General features: G+C 48.3%; 2 protein-coding genes across 2 annotated transcripts; both read left to right on the forward strand.

Moving 5' to 3' along the window:
- Positions 1-645: 645 nt before the first annotated feature.
- On the forward strand, positions 646-1,260 carry LOC141020695 (uncharacterized). The gene has a single exon (XM_073495625.1). It carries the CDS (start codon positions 646-648, stop codon positions 1,258-1,260), a length of 615 nt encoding a protein of 204 aa, XP_073351726.1.
- A 378-nt stretch (positions 1,261-1,638) lies between these two features.
- Positions 1,639-3,816, forward strand: LOC141020696 (uncharacterized). The gene is made up of 5 exons (XM_073495626.1): positions 1,639-1,780; positions 1,994-2,481; positions 2,782-2,911; positions 3,011-3,189; positions 3,484-3,816. Exons 1-5 carry the CDS (start codon positions 1,639-1,641, stop codon positions 3,814-3,816), a joined length of 1,272 nt encoding a protein of 423 aa, XP_073351727.1.
- The last annotated feature ends 11,184 nt before the right edge of the window (positions 3,817-15,000 follow it).

A 15,000-nucleotide genomic window follows, 5' to 3' on the forward strand; every position in this document is an offset into this window, starting at 1 on the left:
GTGCTATGCAGATTGTTTTATTTTATACATTCTGGATCATACGTTGTAATAAATGATGCACATGCTATTCTGGTATTCATCTATACTGTGTGTGCTAGCGAGTTCGATCTAGGGACTAGCACAGTAAGCACAGAGACTCAAATCCTTCGAGGTTTGGTCGTTACAGATGGCATCAGAGCAGTGTGTCGACTGTAGCACGTGACCCTAGAAAATGGATTAGAAAAGCCATAGGAGTGAAAATTGTTTTATAAACCAGCTATACTTCTTCCTGTTTATTAGTTAACCCCCTCAAGTATCTTGAACAGTTAAGTAGGAACTAGTGCTGAGACCACCATTCATGCTTGCTTTATATTGCAACGTTATCGTGTTAGCGTATCTAATTATGCCCACTTTCGTGGTATGAAGATACTAGATTGTTTGCTTGATTGGTAGTTGTTTTTTACATTGCTTAGTGTCGAAATTATTTGACTATATATATATATATATAAAATATTATCATATTGTTTGTTGTTTGTTTGTCTGTTGGTGTTATTCGTTGTTGTGTTTTGTTGGCTTGATCATATTATGCATATGGGTAGAATATGTTTATATATACATAGCGTTTGGCCCTATTATATCTATAACACTTCTATACTTGCCCACCAGATGCCGCCGAGGCGTGAGAATTGGCGTAATGCTGCAGGAGGAGACAACAATGGCAATGATGTACCGCCATACATGCAGCAGTTGTTTCAGGGACAAGCTCAGTTGATCCAGTTGCTTGTCCAGAACCAGAACAACAACAATAACAACAACAATCCACCGCCACCTCCACCAGTGGATATGCTTACCAGGTTCTTGAGGTTGAATCCTCAGAGGTTCTCTAGTTCCCCTAAACCTATTGTGGCTGATGATTGGCTCCATGCAGTCAATAGGAACCTGGAGACGGTTGGATGCACTGATGCAGAGAGGGTGAGGTTTGCCTCACATTTGTTGGAGGGTCCTGCTGCAGCTTGGTGGGACAACTACTTGGTCACCTATCCCATTGCTACTATCACATGGCCTCAGTTTCCGGATACCTTCCGTGCTGCACATGTGTCTGCTGGTGCTATGAGTCTGAAAAAGAAGGAGTTTCGCAGTTTGCGCCAGGGAGGTCGCACAGTTAATGCTTATGTGGAGGAATTTAACAATCTTGCATGTTATGCTCCTAATGATGTTAACACTGATGCAGCTAGGCAGGAGAAATTCTTGGAGGGCCTAAATGATGATTTGAGCCTTTAGTTGACAGTGGCCACTTTTAGGAATTGTCAGGACCTGATTGATAAGGCTATTGTGCTGGAGGGAAAGCAACATGCCATAGAGAATCGCAAGAGGAAGTACAACAACAATAACAGGTATAATTTAGGACCACAGCAGAAGCCACGCACTTCATATCATGGTAATGGAGGTAATTGACATAATCATCATGGAGGTAATGGGCATCATAATCACCATGGAGGGAATGGCCACAACCATAATGGCCACCATCATCACAATGGGCACAAGAGTAACAATGGCAATGGTAGAGGTAATGGTAATGGAGGGAATAATAACCAGAGCCACCAGAGTATGCCTGTGCAGAGGGATATTAGTCAGGTTCAGTGCTATAAGTGTAGGCAGATGGGCCACTACTCCAATGCTTGTCCAGAGAGCAAGAACGGTAATGGGAATTCAGGAGTGAGCAAGCCAAACCCCATCCAAAGGGGTCATGTCAACCATGTTAATGTGGAGGAGGTCTACAATGAACCTGATGCAGTGATTGGTAAGTTTTTGATCAATTCAATACCTGCGCTTGTTCTTTTTGATTCTGGTGCATCACATTCATTCATATCACGTGTATTTGTGGATAAACATAAGTTGTCTACCGTAGTACTTAAGCCACCTATTCTAGTAAGTTCTCCGGGGGCCGAGATGGCAGCAAGTTTCGGTTGTTTTCGGATGCTTTTGTCTTTTGGGAAGCATGTTTTTCCTACAGATTTAATTATACTGAAGTCACAAGGTCTGGATATTATTTTGGGTATGGACTGGATGATCAACTATGAGGGTCTTATTGATTGTGCCAGTCGATCTATTACTCTCAGTGCACCAGGAGGGAAGAGGATCAAATATGTATGTAAGTATAAGCATAAGCAGGTACATGTAAACTCTCTTAAGGGGGGTAGCCTGGAAGAGGTGCCAGTCGTGAGGGATTATCCAGATGTGTTTCCAGAGGAGTTGCCAGGTATGCCACCAGATAGAGATATTGAGTTTCTTATTGATTTAATACCGGGCACTGGACCTATTGCAAAGAGACCGTATAGAATGCCTCCTCAAGAGTTGGAGGAATTGAAGAAGCAGATAAGAGAATTGCAGGCACAAGGATTTATTCGCCCAAGTTCATCACCTTGGGGAGCTCCAGTTTTGTTTGTGGAGAAGAAGGATGGGACCTTGAGGATGTGTGTTGATTATCGTTCTCTGAATGAGGTAACCATTAAGAATAAGTATCATTTGCCTATGATAAATGATCTGTTTGACCAGTTGGAGGGAGCTACTGTGTTTTCTAAGATTGATCTCCGTTCTGGTTATCATCAATTGAAGATTCGTGAGTAAGATATTCCAAAGACTGCTTTTACTATGAGGTATGGGTTGTATGAATATACTGTTATGTCATTTGGATTGACTAACGCTCCTGCATACTTCATGAATATGATGGACAAGGTGTTTATGGAGTTCTTGGATAAATTTGTGGTTGTTTTCATTGATGATATATTGGTGTTCTCCAAGAATAAGAAAGAGCATGAGGTGCATCTGCGTTTGGTATTGGAGAAATTGAGGGAACATCAGCTGTACGCCAAGTTTAGCAAATGTGAGTTTTGGCTGGATGAGGTAGCATTCCTTGGACATGTTGTCTCAGGTAATGGAGTTGCAGTTGATCCATCTAAGGTTGCTACAGTTACAGAGTGGGAGACACCCATGACAGTTGGAGAGATTCGCAGCTTTTTGGGCCTTGCAGGTTATTACAGGAGGTTTATTGAGAACTTTTCTAAGATTGCAAAGCCTATGACTGAATTGTTGAAGAAGGAGAAGAAGTTTGTTTGGACTGATGAATGTGAAGCCAACTTTCAGGAATTGAAGCAGCGGTTGGTTACCGCACCAGTCTTAACTCTGCCGGATATAAATAAGGACTTCCAGGTATATTGTGATGCTTCTCATCAAGGACTTGGGAGTGTTTTTATGCAGGAAGGTAAAGTTGTTTCATATGCTTCACGTCAGCTTAAGAATCATGAGCTTAATTATCCTACACATGATTTGGAGTTAGCTTCAGTTGTGCATGCATTGAAAACTTGGAGGCCATATCTTATTGGTAATCATTGTGATATATTTACTAATCATAAGAGCTTGAAGTATATTTTTACTCAGAAGGATTTGAACCTCAGGCAGAGGAGATGGTTGGAGCTTATTAAAGATTATGATTTGAATGTGCAGTATCATCCTGGTAAGGCTAATGTTGTTGCTGATGCATTGAGTCGTAGGAGCCATGCTAATGCAATTAATATTGATGATATGCCACCGGAGTTATGTGAGCAGTTCAGGAATCTCAGGTTGGAGATGATTCCTAAGGGATATTTAGCAACACTTGAGGTAAAGCCTACTTTGCTTGACAGGATCAGAGAAGCTCAAAAGGGTGATAAGGAGATCGCTGAGATAAACGAGAACATGGTTAAAGGTAAGGCAGAAGGTTTCCATGAGGATGAACATGGAGCCATATGGTTTGAGAATCGTATTTGTGTACCTCGAGATGCAGATATCAGGAAGTAGATTCTTTGGGAGGCGCATGATTCACCTTATTCTATTCACCCATGTAATACTAAGATGTATTTGGATTTGAGGGAATGATTTTGGTGGCCTAGCCTGAAGAGGGAAATTGCTGGATATATTGCAACATGTGATGTGTGCCAGAGGGTTAAAGCAGAACATCAGAGACCAGTAGGTTTGTTACAGCCATTGCCTATACATGACTGGAAGTGGGACTAGATTGGTATGGACTTCATTACAGGTTTACCCAGGACTCGATCAGGTTATGATTCTGTTTGGGTAGTAGTTGATCGTTTGACTAAAGTTGCTCGCTTCATCCCAGTAAAGACTACTTATACCAGTGCTCAGCTAGCAAAGATTTATATGTCTAAAATTGTTTGTCTACATGGAGTTCCAAGGAAGGTAGTGTCTGATAGAGGTACTCAGTTCACATCCAAATTTTGGCGTCAGTTGCATGAATTCTTGGGCACCAGGCTGGAGTTCAGTACAGCTTTCCATCCACAGACACATGGGCAGACAGAGAGGGTAAATCAGATTTTGGAGGATATGTTGAGAGCTTGTGCTTTGGACTATGGGTCCAGTTGGGATGATAATTGACCTTATGCAGAGTTCTCATATAATAACAGTTATCAGGCTAGTCTGAAGACGGCACTGTTTGAGGTATTGTATGGCAGAAAGTGCATGACACCGTTGATGTGGGATGAGGTTGGAGAATGTCAATTCTTTGGACCACACTTGATCAGAGATGCTGAGGAGAAGGTCAAGTTGATTCGCGACAGGCTGAAGATAGCACAGTCCAGGCAGAAGAGTTATGCAGATGCAAAACGTAAGGAGGTGACATATGAGGTAGGAGACCGTGCATATCTTAGAGTTTCTCCACTTCGTGGAATTAAGAGGTTTTGAATTAAGGGTAAGTTAGCACCACGTTTTGTGGGGCCTTACAAGATCATGGAGCGTAGAGGAGAGGTAGCTTATCAGCTGGAGTTGCCAGAATCCTTGTCAGGAGTTCATGATGTGTTTCATGTATCTCAGTTGAAGAAGTGCCATGCAGAGATGATGGATGTTCCATTGAGGGACACAGTGCCACTTGAGGCAATTCAGTTGGAGAGTGATTTGACATATGAGGAGAAACCTGTTAAGATTCTGGAGACAGCAGAGAGAGTTACTCGCACCAAGACAATCAAGTTATGCAAGGTTCAATGGGATCATCACACAGAGGAGGAAGCTACCTGGGAACGAGAGGAAGATCTCAGGCAGGATCACCCACACCTATTTGCTAGCCAGCCCGAATCTCGAGGGCGAGATTCATCTTAAGGGGGTAGGTTTGTAACATCCCAATTTTCCTAAATTAAGATGTTATTAGATCATTCATATGCATATCATATTTTTATTGCATTATTTGTCTTTCTGCAATATTTCGAATCGTTATGCAACCAAAGGCAATTTATTGGAGCGGAGATAACATGACTTCTCCCCTGTTTTAAAATGTTCATAATGTGCAGAATATTATTTCCAGTTCGTATGATATGTTCTGGTAATTTTTGCAATCTTCAAAATATTTTATTTGAGTGTTTTGTTGCTGTTATGTGTTGCCTATTGCATAAAAACTATTTTCGAAAATTGCATTAGTGTTGGAACTAGTGTTCCTGTAGTTTATAGCTGTAGTGCTATTTTGACTGTGTGTCTAGGTATTTTTATTTAGAATTTATATTGTGTATTTTATTTTATTCATTTTGTTTTTGTAGTTGTGTTTAAAAAAACACCAGCCGGCCAGCTAGCTAGCCAGCGACCCAGCTCGCTAGCCAGCCAGCCAGCCAACGCCGCGGTCCAGCTCCCGCCGCCGCAGCCCACTTCCCGCGAAGCGGTACGCAGCGGCGTCGCTCGCACCCGACCCGCGCCCGATCCACCTCGCCTCCAGCCACTGACCGTGGGCCCCGCGCCCCACTCTACTTCCCCGAGCCGGACACCGGCGCACCCCGCGCACCCGACACCGAGCCGGATCGAGCTCGAGCGCCCAGGCCACCCTGTGCATGCCCGAGACCCCGTATGCGGGCAAAAGCCCTCGAGGAAATTCCGCATCCCCTCCTCGATCTTCCCCGCTGTTGCATGCCTCGATTAGGGCAAAGCGCATCTCGCGAGGAGCTCCGCCGTCCGCCGCCGTTCGCCGGGCGATTTCGCCGCCGTAAGTGCACTTGGAGCCGCTCCGCCTGCTTCCTTCGTTTTCCCGGCTCGGTTGCCTGCGTTTTGACTCGCTTCTATGGACCAGAGCACACCGGAGCGAACGCCCGCCGCTGAGCCGACGCACCGGAGCAGGCGCCGTTCACATCGTTGCCGCCGTCAGTCGAGGACGTCCCGCCGCCGTTGAACACCACCACCACCTCCGCTACTCACCGCCGCATCCACCCATCCCCTTACCTTCGCCGGAGACCCGGCGGAGACGCGCCGCCGCCGACGCCCGAGACCGCCGCCGCCGTCCTCTGTTCTCTGGTGAGCACGCACACACAGCAAACTCCGGCCAATCACGGGATGACACGTGGCAGTTTGCTACAGGACACGCACAGGAGTTGCTACAGTTCCCAGGAGATTTCTGTTTCTGTTTGTTTTTCATAGATTTTCATCCAAAATTCAACTAGCTATATCTCTTAGTCTACATATCCAAATTAGGTGATTCTTTTTCCTATGATCTCACAAAAATCAGCACATTATCACAGAACCAACTTTGCACATGTTTGCACTGTTCAAGTTTGAATTCGTTTGAATATGAATTAAATCTTCCGGAGGCCGTAACTTTCAAACCGTTTATCGGAATCGAGTGCTTCTTTTTGCATTGTGACCGTAGTGCAATTTAGGTGCTGTTAAGCTTCTGTTGTTGAGTTTTAAAAATGGTTTTGTTGCTGTTGGTTTTATTTTGGTTCTATTCGTGTTCCGGTGATTGATTTGTTGAATTGTGTGAAACGTGTAGATTGTCCGGAGTGCGACGCGAGCTATTGTCAGGAGTGTGACTTTCTGAACCAGAACCAAGGCAAGTTACATATTGATCATCCTTTACCTGTTGTTTTCTATGCATGTAGTTATATCACACTATGAATATATGCATGTATAGGATTAATATATAAATTTTGCTATGCTGTTGAGCTATCTTCCTGCGTTTTGCAAATCGTGGTAGTTGTAGCTTGCTATGCTTTGTAGATGGGTTGGTTCTTGTATTCATTGAGCTTATATGAGGACTATAAATATAACAAATTGAGTAGTAATTAAGGACTTAATTCACCTCTGGGCGGAATTGGTATTGAAGGGTGGTTTCAAGAACATCATGGTTTATACCTTCTGAATGTAAGTGGATGGCCGCCCAGGCTCAAAAAGATCAGACATACTTAGTGACTAGTAGCTTCCATGCACAACCACTAGCTAAATGGGCTCTGGCTTAGTTGAGTAGGTTGTGGGATCCTCGCCCAGGTAAGCTAGCAGATGTAGATATGAGTAGGTGTACCGGCTGCCGGGGGTGGAGGTGACTGCTTCTGAAAGACTTCGTCTCAATCTTCGGGTTGAGTCTAGTGGGTAAAGTGTGCAAAACTCTACAGAGTATTAAAACTAATCATGATTAGCCGTGTCCCCGGTTATGGGCAACTTTGAGCCACTATGCATTACAGTTGTTGGATGATCTTGACAGATGTGACACTTAATAAATTTGTTGGGCAACTTAATAAAGGGTAGGTTGGAGTTGATTTTGCCAACTCAACCTTGTGTATATAATTGTAGTAATAAAAGAACTAAATAAAAATTTGACTATTAGGTAGTTATTAGGATAAAATCAACTTTCTGCAAAAATAAACCCTCAAGCCTTCCTTTTGTTACACTATGCATATACATGTAGGTCTGCTTTATTATTACTCCTGTGTAACTTGTCAATACATTCCAAGTATTGACCTATATGGCTGCAACGTCTCATGTTGCAGGATATTCAGACGAAGAGTAAGGTACCGTTAGGGCCGCGAGTCTGCACTCAGCATCGCTAGTGGGCTATGATGGGACTCATCGTTATTTTCTGCTACTTTCCGCTGTTTGATTGAATAAAGTTGGCCAAGTGCTATCCAGATTGTTTTATTTTATACATTCTGGGTCATACGTTGTAATAAATGATGCACTTGCTATTCTGGTATTCATCTATACTGTGTGTGCTAGCGAGTTCGATCCAGGGACTAGCACAGTAAGCACAGCGACTCAAATCCTTCGAGGTTTGGTCGTTACAGAAGTGCGAACTGCAGCCCAATCTGTTGCCGGTGCAACTGCTCGTTCGGTTGCCGCTGCACGGGCCGGAGCAGATGCAAGTACAAGTGTTGGTGCAGGTGCCGAAGCCGCTGTTGCTGCCGGAGATGGTGCTCCTTGTAGAGCTGGTGCCGGTGTCGGAGCAGGTGCCGGTGTCGATTCCCGATCCTGCGGTAGATCAGCCTGATCTGCTGACGCGGTCGGTGACCAATCCTCAGGTGGATCAGAGTGAGCTGCTGCCGCTGTCAGTGCTAGAGCAACTGCCGGTGCTCGATCCGTTGGTGAAGGTGGTACCGATGTGCGAGACAGCGGCGATCGTGTCTGGTTTGGTATGATCAGCTTTCTAACTTGACTAGTCTTCATGACCATGATCCATTTTTTCTTCATTTCTTTTAAACGCGAGAAGGACTAATTGTGGTGTTTTTATTAAAACAAACTGCAGTTCATCATAGGGATTCAGCTTGTACTCAGACAACAGACTGATCCAATTTTTTCCAGTAATATAAGTGATGGACAGTGCCTTCGTTACTGACACGACATAAGAGGTGAAACCTGCAAAAATAGCCATCATAGAGCAAACAAACGGTTTATTCTGTGATGAATGTCACATGGCAAAACCTGTATCGTAAAATTGCAGGAAAAGAAAGAAAACATGACGTTAAATCAATAAGATTTAGACAGTAAATCAATAAGATTTACTTGATGGGACACGAGTGAATCCTTACCAGGAAATCACTAGGTTGAAGTACTAAACAGAAGATTGATCGTCCAACTACGGGTGGCATGTATGGGCCCCGCCTACTCCCACAAGCAGGACAGTCCAAAGGTCGTGACAAATCGTATGGGCCAAACATCCATGGGACTGGAAATCCTGGTGGGTGCAATAAACCCTGCAATGCATACAGATATTGGAGTGTAACCATAATTGATAAACCATCCTCACAAAAACGATGATCTGGATACTTCAAAATATATAGACTGAATTGAGTGGACAGACATTAACATAGACCGTTCTCAGGCTGGCCACACACCAAAAGCGGTAGTACTAATAAACAATACAGGGTTCACAAACACAAATCAAGTACTGGACAATAGTACTTACTACAGACAAGAAAAGTTGCACTAATTAAACTCTGCAGACTATTCTTGCCACCGACCTATAGTTTGAACCCCGCATAACTAACTAGGCCATGGACTTCGTGAGAGATGTCTACATGCACCATCACCATCTTGTCAACCTTGGAGAACCTAACAGAGTGGTCTTTCCACTCATAAACATGATCATGAAGCCAGGCCGCATCAGATTTTTTGGGAAGCTTTACAAGAACCACACCCTTTGTAATCGAAGGCACAACCAGGAAATTGTTGTGGTCAAGTACAGACTCGAGAACATGCCTGACAACAATGCTACAGGAAAACACTAGTTCAGGACACGTGGCGACAAGGACACAACAGCTGGATAGTTTAGCAGTAGAACTCATCCTCAGGTCTTCCAGTTCACACGGCATGACTTTGAGAACTTCATCTCCACCGCGGACCTGGTTCCAATTCAAACAGAAACCATATTTTATTACTACCTCCGTTCAAAAATATAAGATGATTTTCGATATTATACTCCATATATGACTACATATACGCACAGAAATGAGTGAACAAAGACACTAGAACATGTCTTCAAAGGCATGAGAGCAGAGGGGTTACTTGCAATATCCATAACCCAAGTTACTGAGGCAAATATGCCCTCTTCAAAGGTAGCATTGATGTTCATAAAGTACTCCCTCCATCCCAAAATTCTTGTCTTAGATTTGTCTAGATACGAATGTATCAAGTCACATTTTAGTATTAGATACATCTGTATCTAGACAAATCTAAGACAAGAAATTTGGGACGGAGGGAGTAGTTGAAAGTAATCTATAAGAAATCAGTGTCAAACCTCTCGCATGTTTTGGTCAAAAGAGGAATTTAGAACCGTCATTTGGCACACAAAAATCACATGCAAGATCACCCAGAAAGTTGTACTACTAGTACTAGTACTGTGTGTTAGATGAAAAAACACGATCAAGATCGAGAAAAAGATCGTCAAGAAGAGATTACCCGGACTTTCTTAATGAGGGATTCTGGAGAGGGGGGCTTGGATAGGGCGATGGCTTTGAGCTTGTCTGCGGTAGTCTCGGCGGGGTGCTTGCGCTTCTTCGTACCATGAGCCTCGACCGTTTTGGCCAGAGCCATAGACATCACTTCGGCCGGTGCTCCAGCGTCCATCAAGAAACTGTCAAATAGAAATAAAAGAAAAGAAACCATAATCACAAACCCAAAAGAAGAAAAGTGAGGGAGTTATAGGATCAGTCTCGGGGCTGCAAGACTGGGCCTTGGCCAGAATCAGCACCATTGATGCGCTCACCTTTCCTTCTTTGGGAGAGAAGAACAATGGCGGAAGCAGGTCGGGGTTTTCTTGAAGAAATGAGGAACAAGATGAGGGAGAAGCGAGCGTTGGGTAGAGAGGAAGCTGAGAGAGAAGCGTGAAATGATGGTTGCTTCGTCCGTCCAACTTACTGCTGGAAAGGAGGGGGTTTTGTGATTTGATGGCTCATTGGGCATTACCGCGGTGCTTCGATCGGGGTAGTCTGCCGTCACTCTATGTCGGTGTGGAACGACTCCTATGGGATCAAAAGAATCCCTACTAAGGTTGCCGGGGCACGGGGTTGCGAGAAGAGCAGGATTAGTAACCAGCACGGGGATTGTTTGCCCAGGTTCGGGCCACGAGGATGCGTAAAACCCTAGTCCTGCTTTGGTGGGTGTATTTCAGAGAGTTCTTGAGCTCTCGAACTAGCTGTGGTGAGTGCGTGGTTCGAAAAGGCCGAATCCTTCTCCAGTATGCCATGGGCCTCCTTTTATAGTCGAAAGGGGCTGCCACAGTGGCACACAGGAGGTGGAAAGGTGCACAGTGCTACGAGCTTATCGCTCGTATTACAGGACAAGACACATTTAATGCGTAGCTTAGGTGTCCCCTTGATTTATTGGGGACGGGGGCGAGGCCCGTCCCGTCCGTCGCCGTTCCTCCTTGCTTCGACACGCGCCCTGGCTAGCGACACATGCAGCGCCACATAGGCAGGCAGGCAGCTGAGGTGGCGCGGTGGTGGAGCGTCCACGAAGATCTGCATGCCGCCACGCAGGCGCTTGATGAGTTGGCCTGGGAGCTGCATGTTGCCACGCAGGTGCCCGCCCAGCTGGTTGGGCTGGCAGCCGCATGTGAATGGTGGTGGAAACTTGGTTGATGCGGGCCTGGCAGTTGCCCTGCTGGCGTCCTCGGTGAGGGTCTTGCCGGGTGGCCTGGCAAGGGTCTGGCCGTGGTGCGCTGTCGTCCCCGGCAAGGACCTTTCCGGGCGTCTGGCGGCCTTCCTCGGCAAGGATCTTGCCAAGATCGTCGTCTTCTAATCCTGAACTGATCTTGAGTGTTCCTTGTCTTCACAAAGATCTGCATGCCACCATGGAGGTGCCTCCCGAGCCCTGGCCCAACGTGATGTTGGAGACCGTGGGCTCAAGGGTGGCTCGCTCTGTTGGTGTGGGGCGAGCTGCCCCGGCAAGGGTCTTGCCGGGGGAACCTGCTTCGTCCCTCTGTTCTTTGTGGCCTTGGCCTTGGCGTTGCTCTGGTTATCTTGGGCTTTGGTCTTACCTTGGTTCACCTCCCCTGTTCTGCTTGGTGTGACCGTGGGCGCGGCTCCGAGTGCCCGTGCACAGGTAAAGGGGTACAAAGGTGCGCCCTTCTTTTGTACACCGACATGAGCACCCAGTCCTGGGCCACACATATGCACGACACGTTGTTGGGCTAGGCCCAAAACGGTAAGCGGGCAGGCGGGACGGTTTTTACCGCGGTAAAACTTTTCACGCGCCGCGCTTCCCACGACCTGTGTTGAATGCGTGATGTGGAGGGGTGCGCGTGATGTGGGCGGCATGTGTGGGGCGGTTCCCGCATGCATGCGTGACATCGTGGTAAAGAGGCGGCTCGCGCCTTCCCCATAAAAAAGAGGGAGGCGCGGCTCATTTACTGCGCGGGGCCGGGTCACGGTCTTCAAGGCGTCCACACCCCACGATCGCGGGGTGGGGAGAGGTCGCTTCACCCGTCCCCTTGTTTCTGCATGTTCGCCACGCGTCCTCCATGCGCTTGGGCTAGCAAGCGGTGGAGGAGGGAAACCGTGCTGCCGCTGATTGGGGCAGCGGGTCGGTCATGATTCCCTCGCCTTTGGTGGCTGGATTGGCCGAGCGGGGCGGCCGAGCCCCGACCCCGCCCCTTTATAAGGAGGGAGAAGGGGGGATGGCATCCCGCACTTTTCTGTCATATATCTCCTCCTGCTTCTGCTCCTTCCTTTCACTCGCCATGGAGAAAGGGAATCCTGGTCCCTCGACCGTGGCGGCGAGGGTCGCCGCTCGACAGCGCGTCCCTCCTCCTCCTGAGCCTGCGGTGCCGGAACCAGCCGCGAGGGGAAGGGGGAGGGGGCGAGGCCATGGGCGAGGCCGGGGCAGAGGTCGTGGTGCTCGCGGAAGAGGAGGACGGGCCGCGCGCCGGCTTCGCCCCCGCCAATGATGCCTTTTCCGATGGAAGGCCACGTCGGAGACCAGTCCCGCGAGTTCTTCATCAGGCTGCGCCGGCCTCCGCGTCGCCGTCTTCGTCTTCCCGCCCCGTTTGCTCGGGAGATGGAGCGTAACCCGCCCCAATCCCTCAGATTGCACATGAGGGGCTGCGGGAATGGGGTCATGCGGGTCGACGTCGACTTCCCGGCTCCTCATTTCATGTACCTCCGTCGTGGATGGAAGACATTCGCTCGCATCCACCGCCTGACGGCGGGGCTCGTCCTCTACTTCAAATTAATGGAGGACGACTTGCTCTCCGTCAAGGTCTTCGGAGACTTCGGGACTCGCCTGAAATGCTGCGTGGAGAGCTCCTCCGACAGAGATTCCGACGATGGAAGCTCTTCCTCGAGCGAAAGTGATGAGGAGGACAGCGGGGCAGATGACAGGGACGAGTCCGACTAGGCTTCGGGCGCCCCGCGCCTGGGCGGGTGCGGCAGCAGCAGCATCTGCACCTGGCCGCTCCTCCGGCAGAGTTTTGCCGGGCGAGGGGCCAGCTCCTTGAACTTCTCGGGGCCGTCTCCTTGGGTGGCTGGCGTCGGGAGGCTGTGGAAGAGGAAGGGGGCGGGCGGCAAGGCCGTCAACTCGGAGTACGCGGGCACCGACGCCTTCATCGTGTATTGCTGGTCCTGCCGCCTCGTCTTCCAGCTCCTTTCCCGGCACCGTCGTCACCGGCCCACCCTTGGGTAGCCACCGAGGTGTTCTCTTGGTGCTTTCTGCTGCTCGTAGCTCGCCTAGGCGCCCCTTTTGCCCTTTTGCCTTCTTGACCTGCCTCCTGAGGAGAGGGACAAGAAAGGGATTACGGGCATCTTATCTCTTTTTTAGCTTGTAAGCCTGCGGGCCTTCGTTAAATTTAGAACTTGTAATCCCCTTGCTCATGTTTTTCATTCCGTATGAATTGTACCTATATGGGATGTTTTTAATTAAAAAGGGATGTTTGCCGGGTTTTTCGTTCGCGGGTAGACCCTGCGACAAGGAGCGAACCCTTGTTATCATTGGAGATAAACGTTTTTCGCCCGGCAACAGGCCTTGCCGTCCCCCTCACTTCACTCGACCATTCTCGCGCTCTTGGCGTAGGCAGGGATGAAATGGGCTTAGGCTCCTCGTTCTATCTCCTTATCGCCGCGGCTACAACCAAATCCAGACCTAGGATGTAATCCTTAGGTATAGGAAAAAAGGGAGCACGGTAGCCTGGAGATAAAACGAGGTTTCACATGCCCCAGTTCCGTTCCGAAATGCATGACAGAGGATTAAGGACTTATCTGGATCTGCAGCCCCCGGCAACCTTGTCTCGCCGCGGTTGGATCCTTGTACTTGCAGCCCCCGGCAACTCTGGTTTGCCGGGGTCGGGACGCCGGTCCGTCCTCTTTCTTCCAAGTAGCTCAGCAGAAGTGCTCAAGTGCCCTGCGAACCAAAGGAGGACATGAAAGAACAGAGAGACGCGCACTCGACCTCTAGGCTAGGGGTTAGTCGCCGCTAAGCACTATCAACCCTAACAAGGGAAGAGACTCGACCTAGCATGCATGCTATAACTTAGGGCACCAGCGCTTCATTTATTTATGCTCAGGGTCTGTGCCTGGCTTTGTACAAAGGGTTACATGCCTTGCCGGCAAAGCTTGTACAAAAGGTGGCTTGCTGGGAGGCCCGGCAAGCCGCGCCTTACGGGTAAGACTTGCGAAGATGCTCGATGTTCCTGGAATTGCTCACTGGGGCAGCATCTTCGGTCTCCAAGCGGACTGCGCCGGGCCTCGTGACTCGTATTACCCGATAAGGGACTTCCCACTTCAGCGTCAACTTGTTGGAATTCTTGGCCGACTGAATGCTCCGAAGAACAAGGTCGCCTTCCTCAAAGCTTCGGGCATGAACCTTGCGGCTATGGTAGCGGCCCAAGGCTTGCTGGTAGCATGCTGCCCTCACAGCCGCCCGAAGATGATCTTCCTGAAGGAGCGTCGCGTCATCTTGGCGCAACTGCTCTTGCTCAAGCTCATGATAAGCGAGCACTCGAGGTGGCCCGTATATGAGTTCCGTGGGGAGAACTGCTTCCGCCCCGTATACCAGGGAAAAAGGTGTCTGGCTGGTGGCTCAATTTGGCGTTGTCCTGATTGACCAAAGAACCTCCGGCAATTCATCAATCCAGCACCTTCCGCACTTGCGCAGCTTGTCAAATGTCTTTGTTCTTAGGCCTCGCAACACTTCAGCATTTGCCCTCTCCGCTTGGCCGTTGCTCCGTGGGTGTGCCACGGAAGCGAAACAGACCTTGCCGCCGAGGTCTTGAATGTATTGCATGAACGTGTG

Source organism: Aegilops tauschii, chromosome 3 (genome assembly GCF_002575655.3).
Source record: "Aegilops tauschii subsp. strangulata cultivar AL8/78 chromosome 3, Aet v6.0, whole genome shotgun sequence".
Taxonomy (NCBI): Eukaryota; Viridiplantae; Streptophyta; class Magnoliopsida; order Poales; family Poaceae; genus Aegilops; species Aegilops tauschii.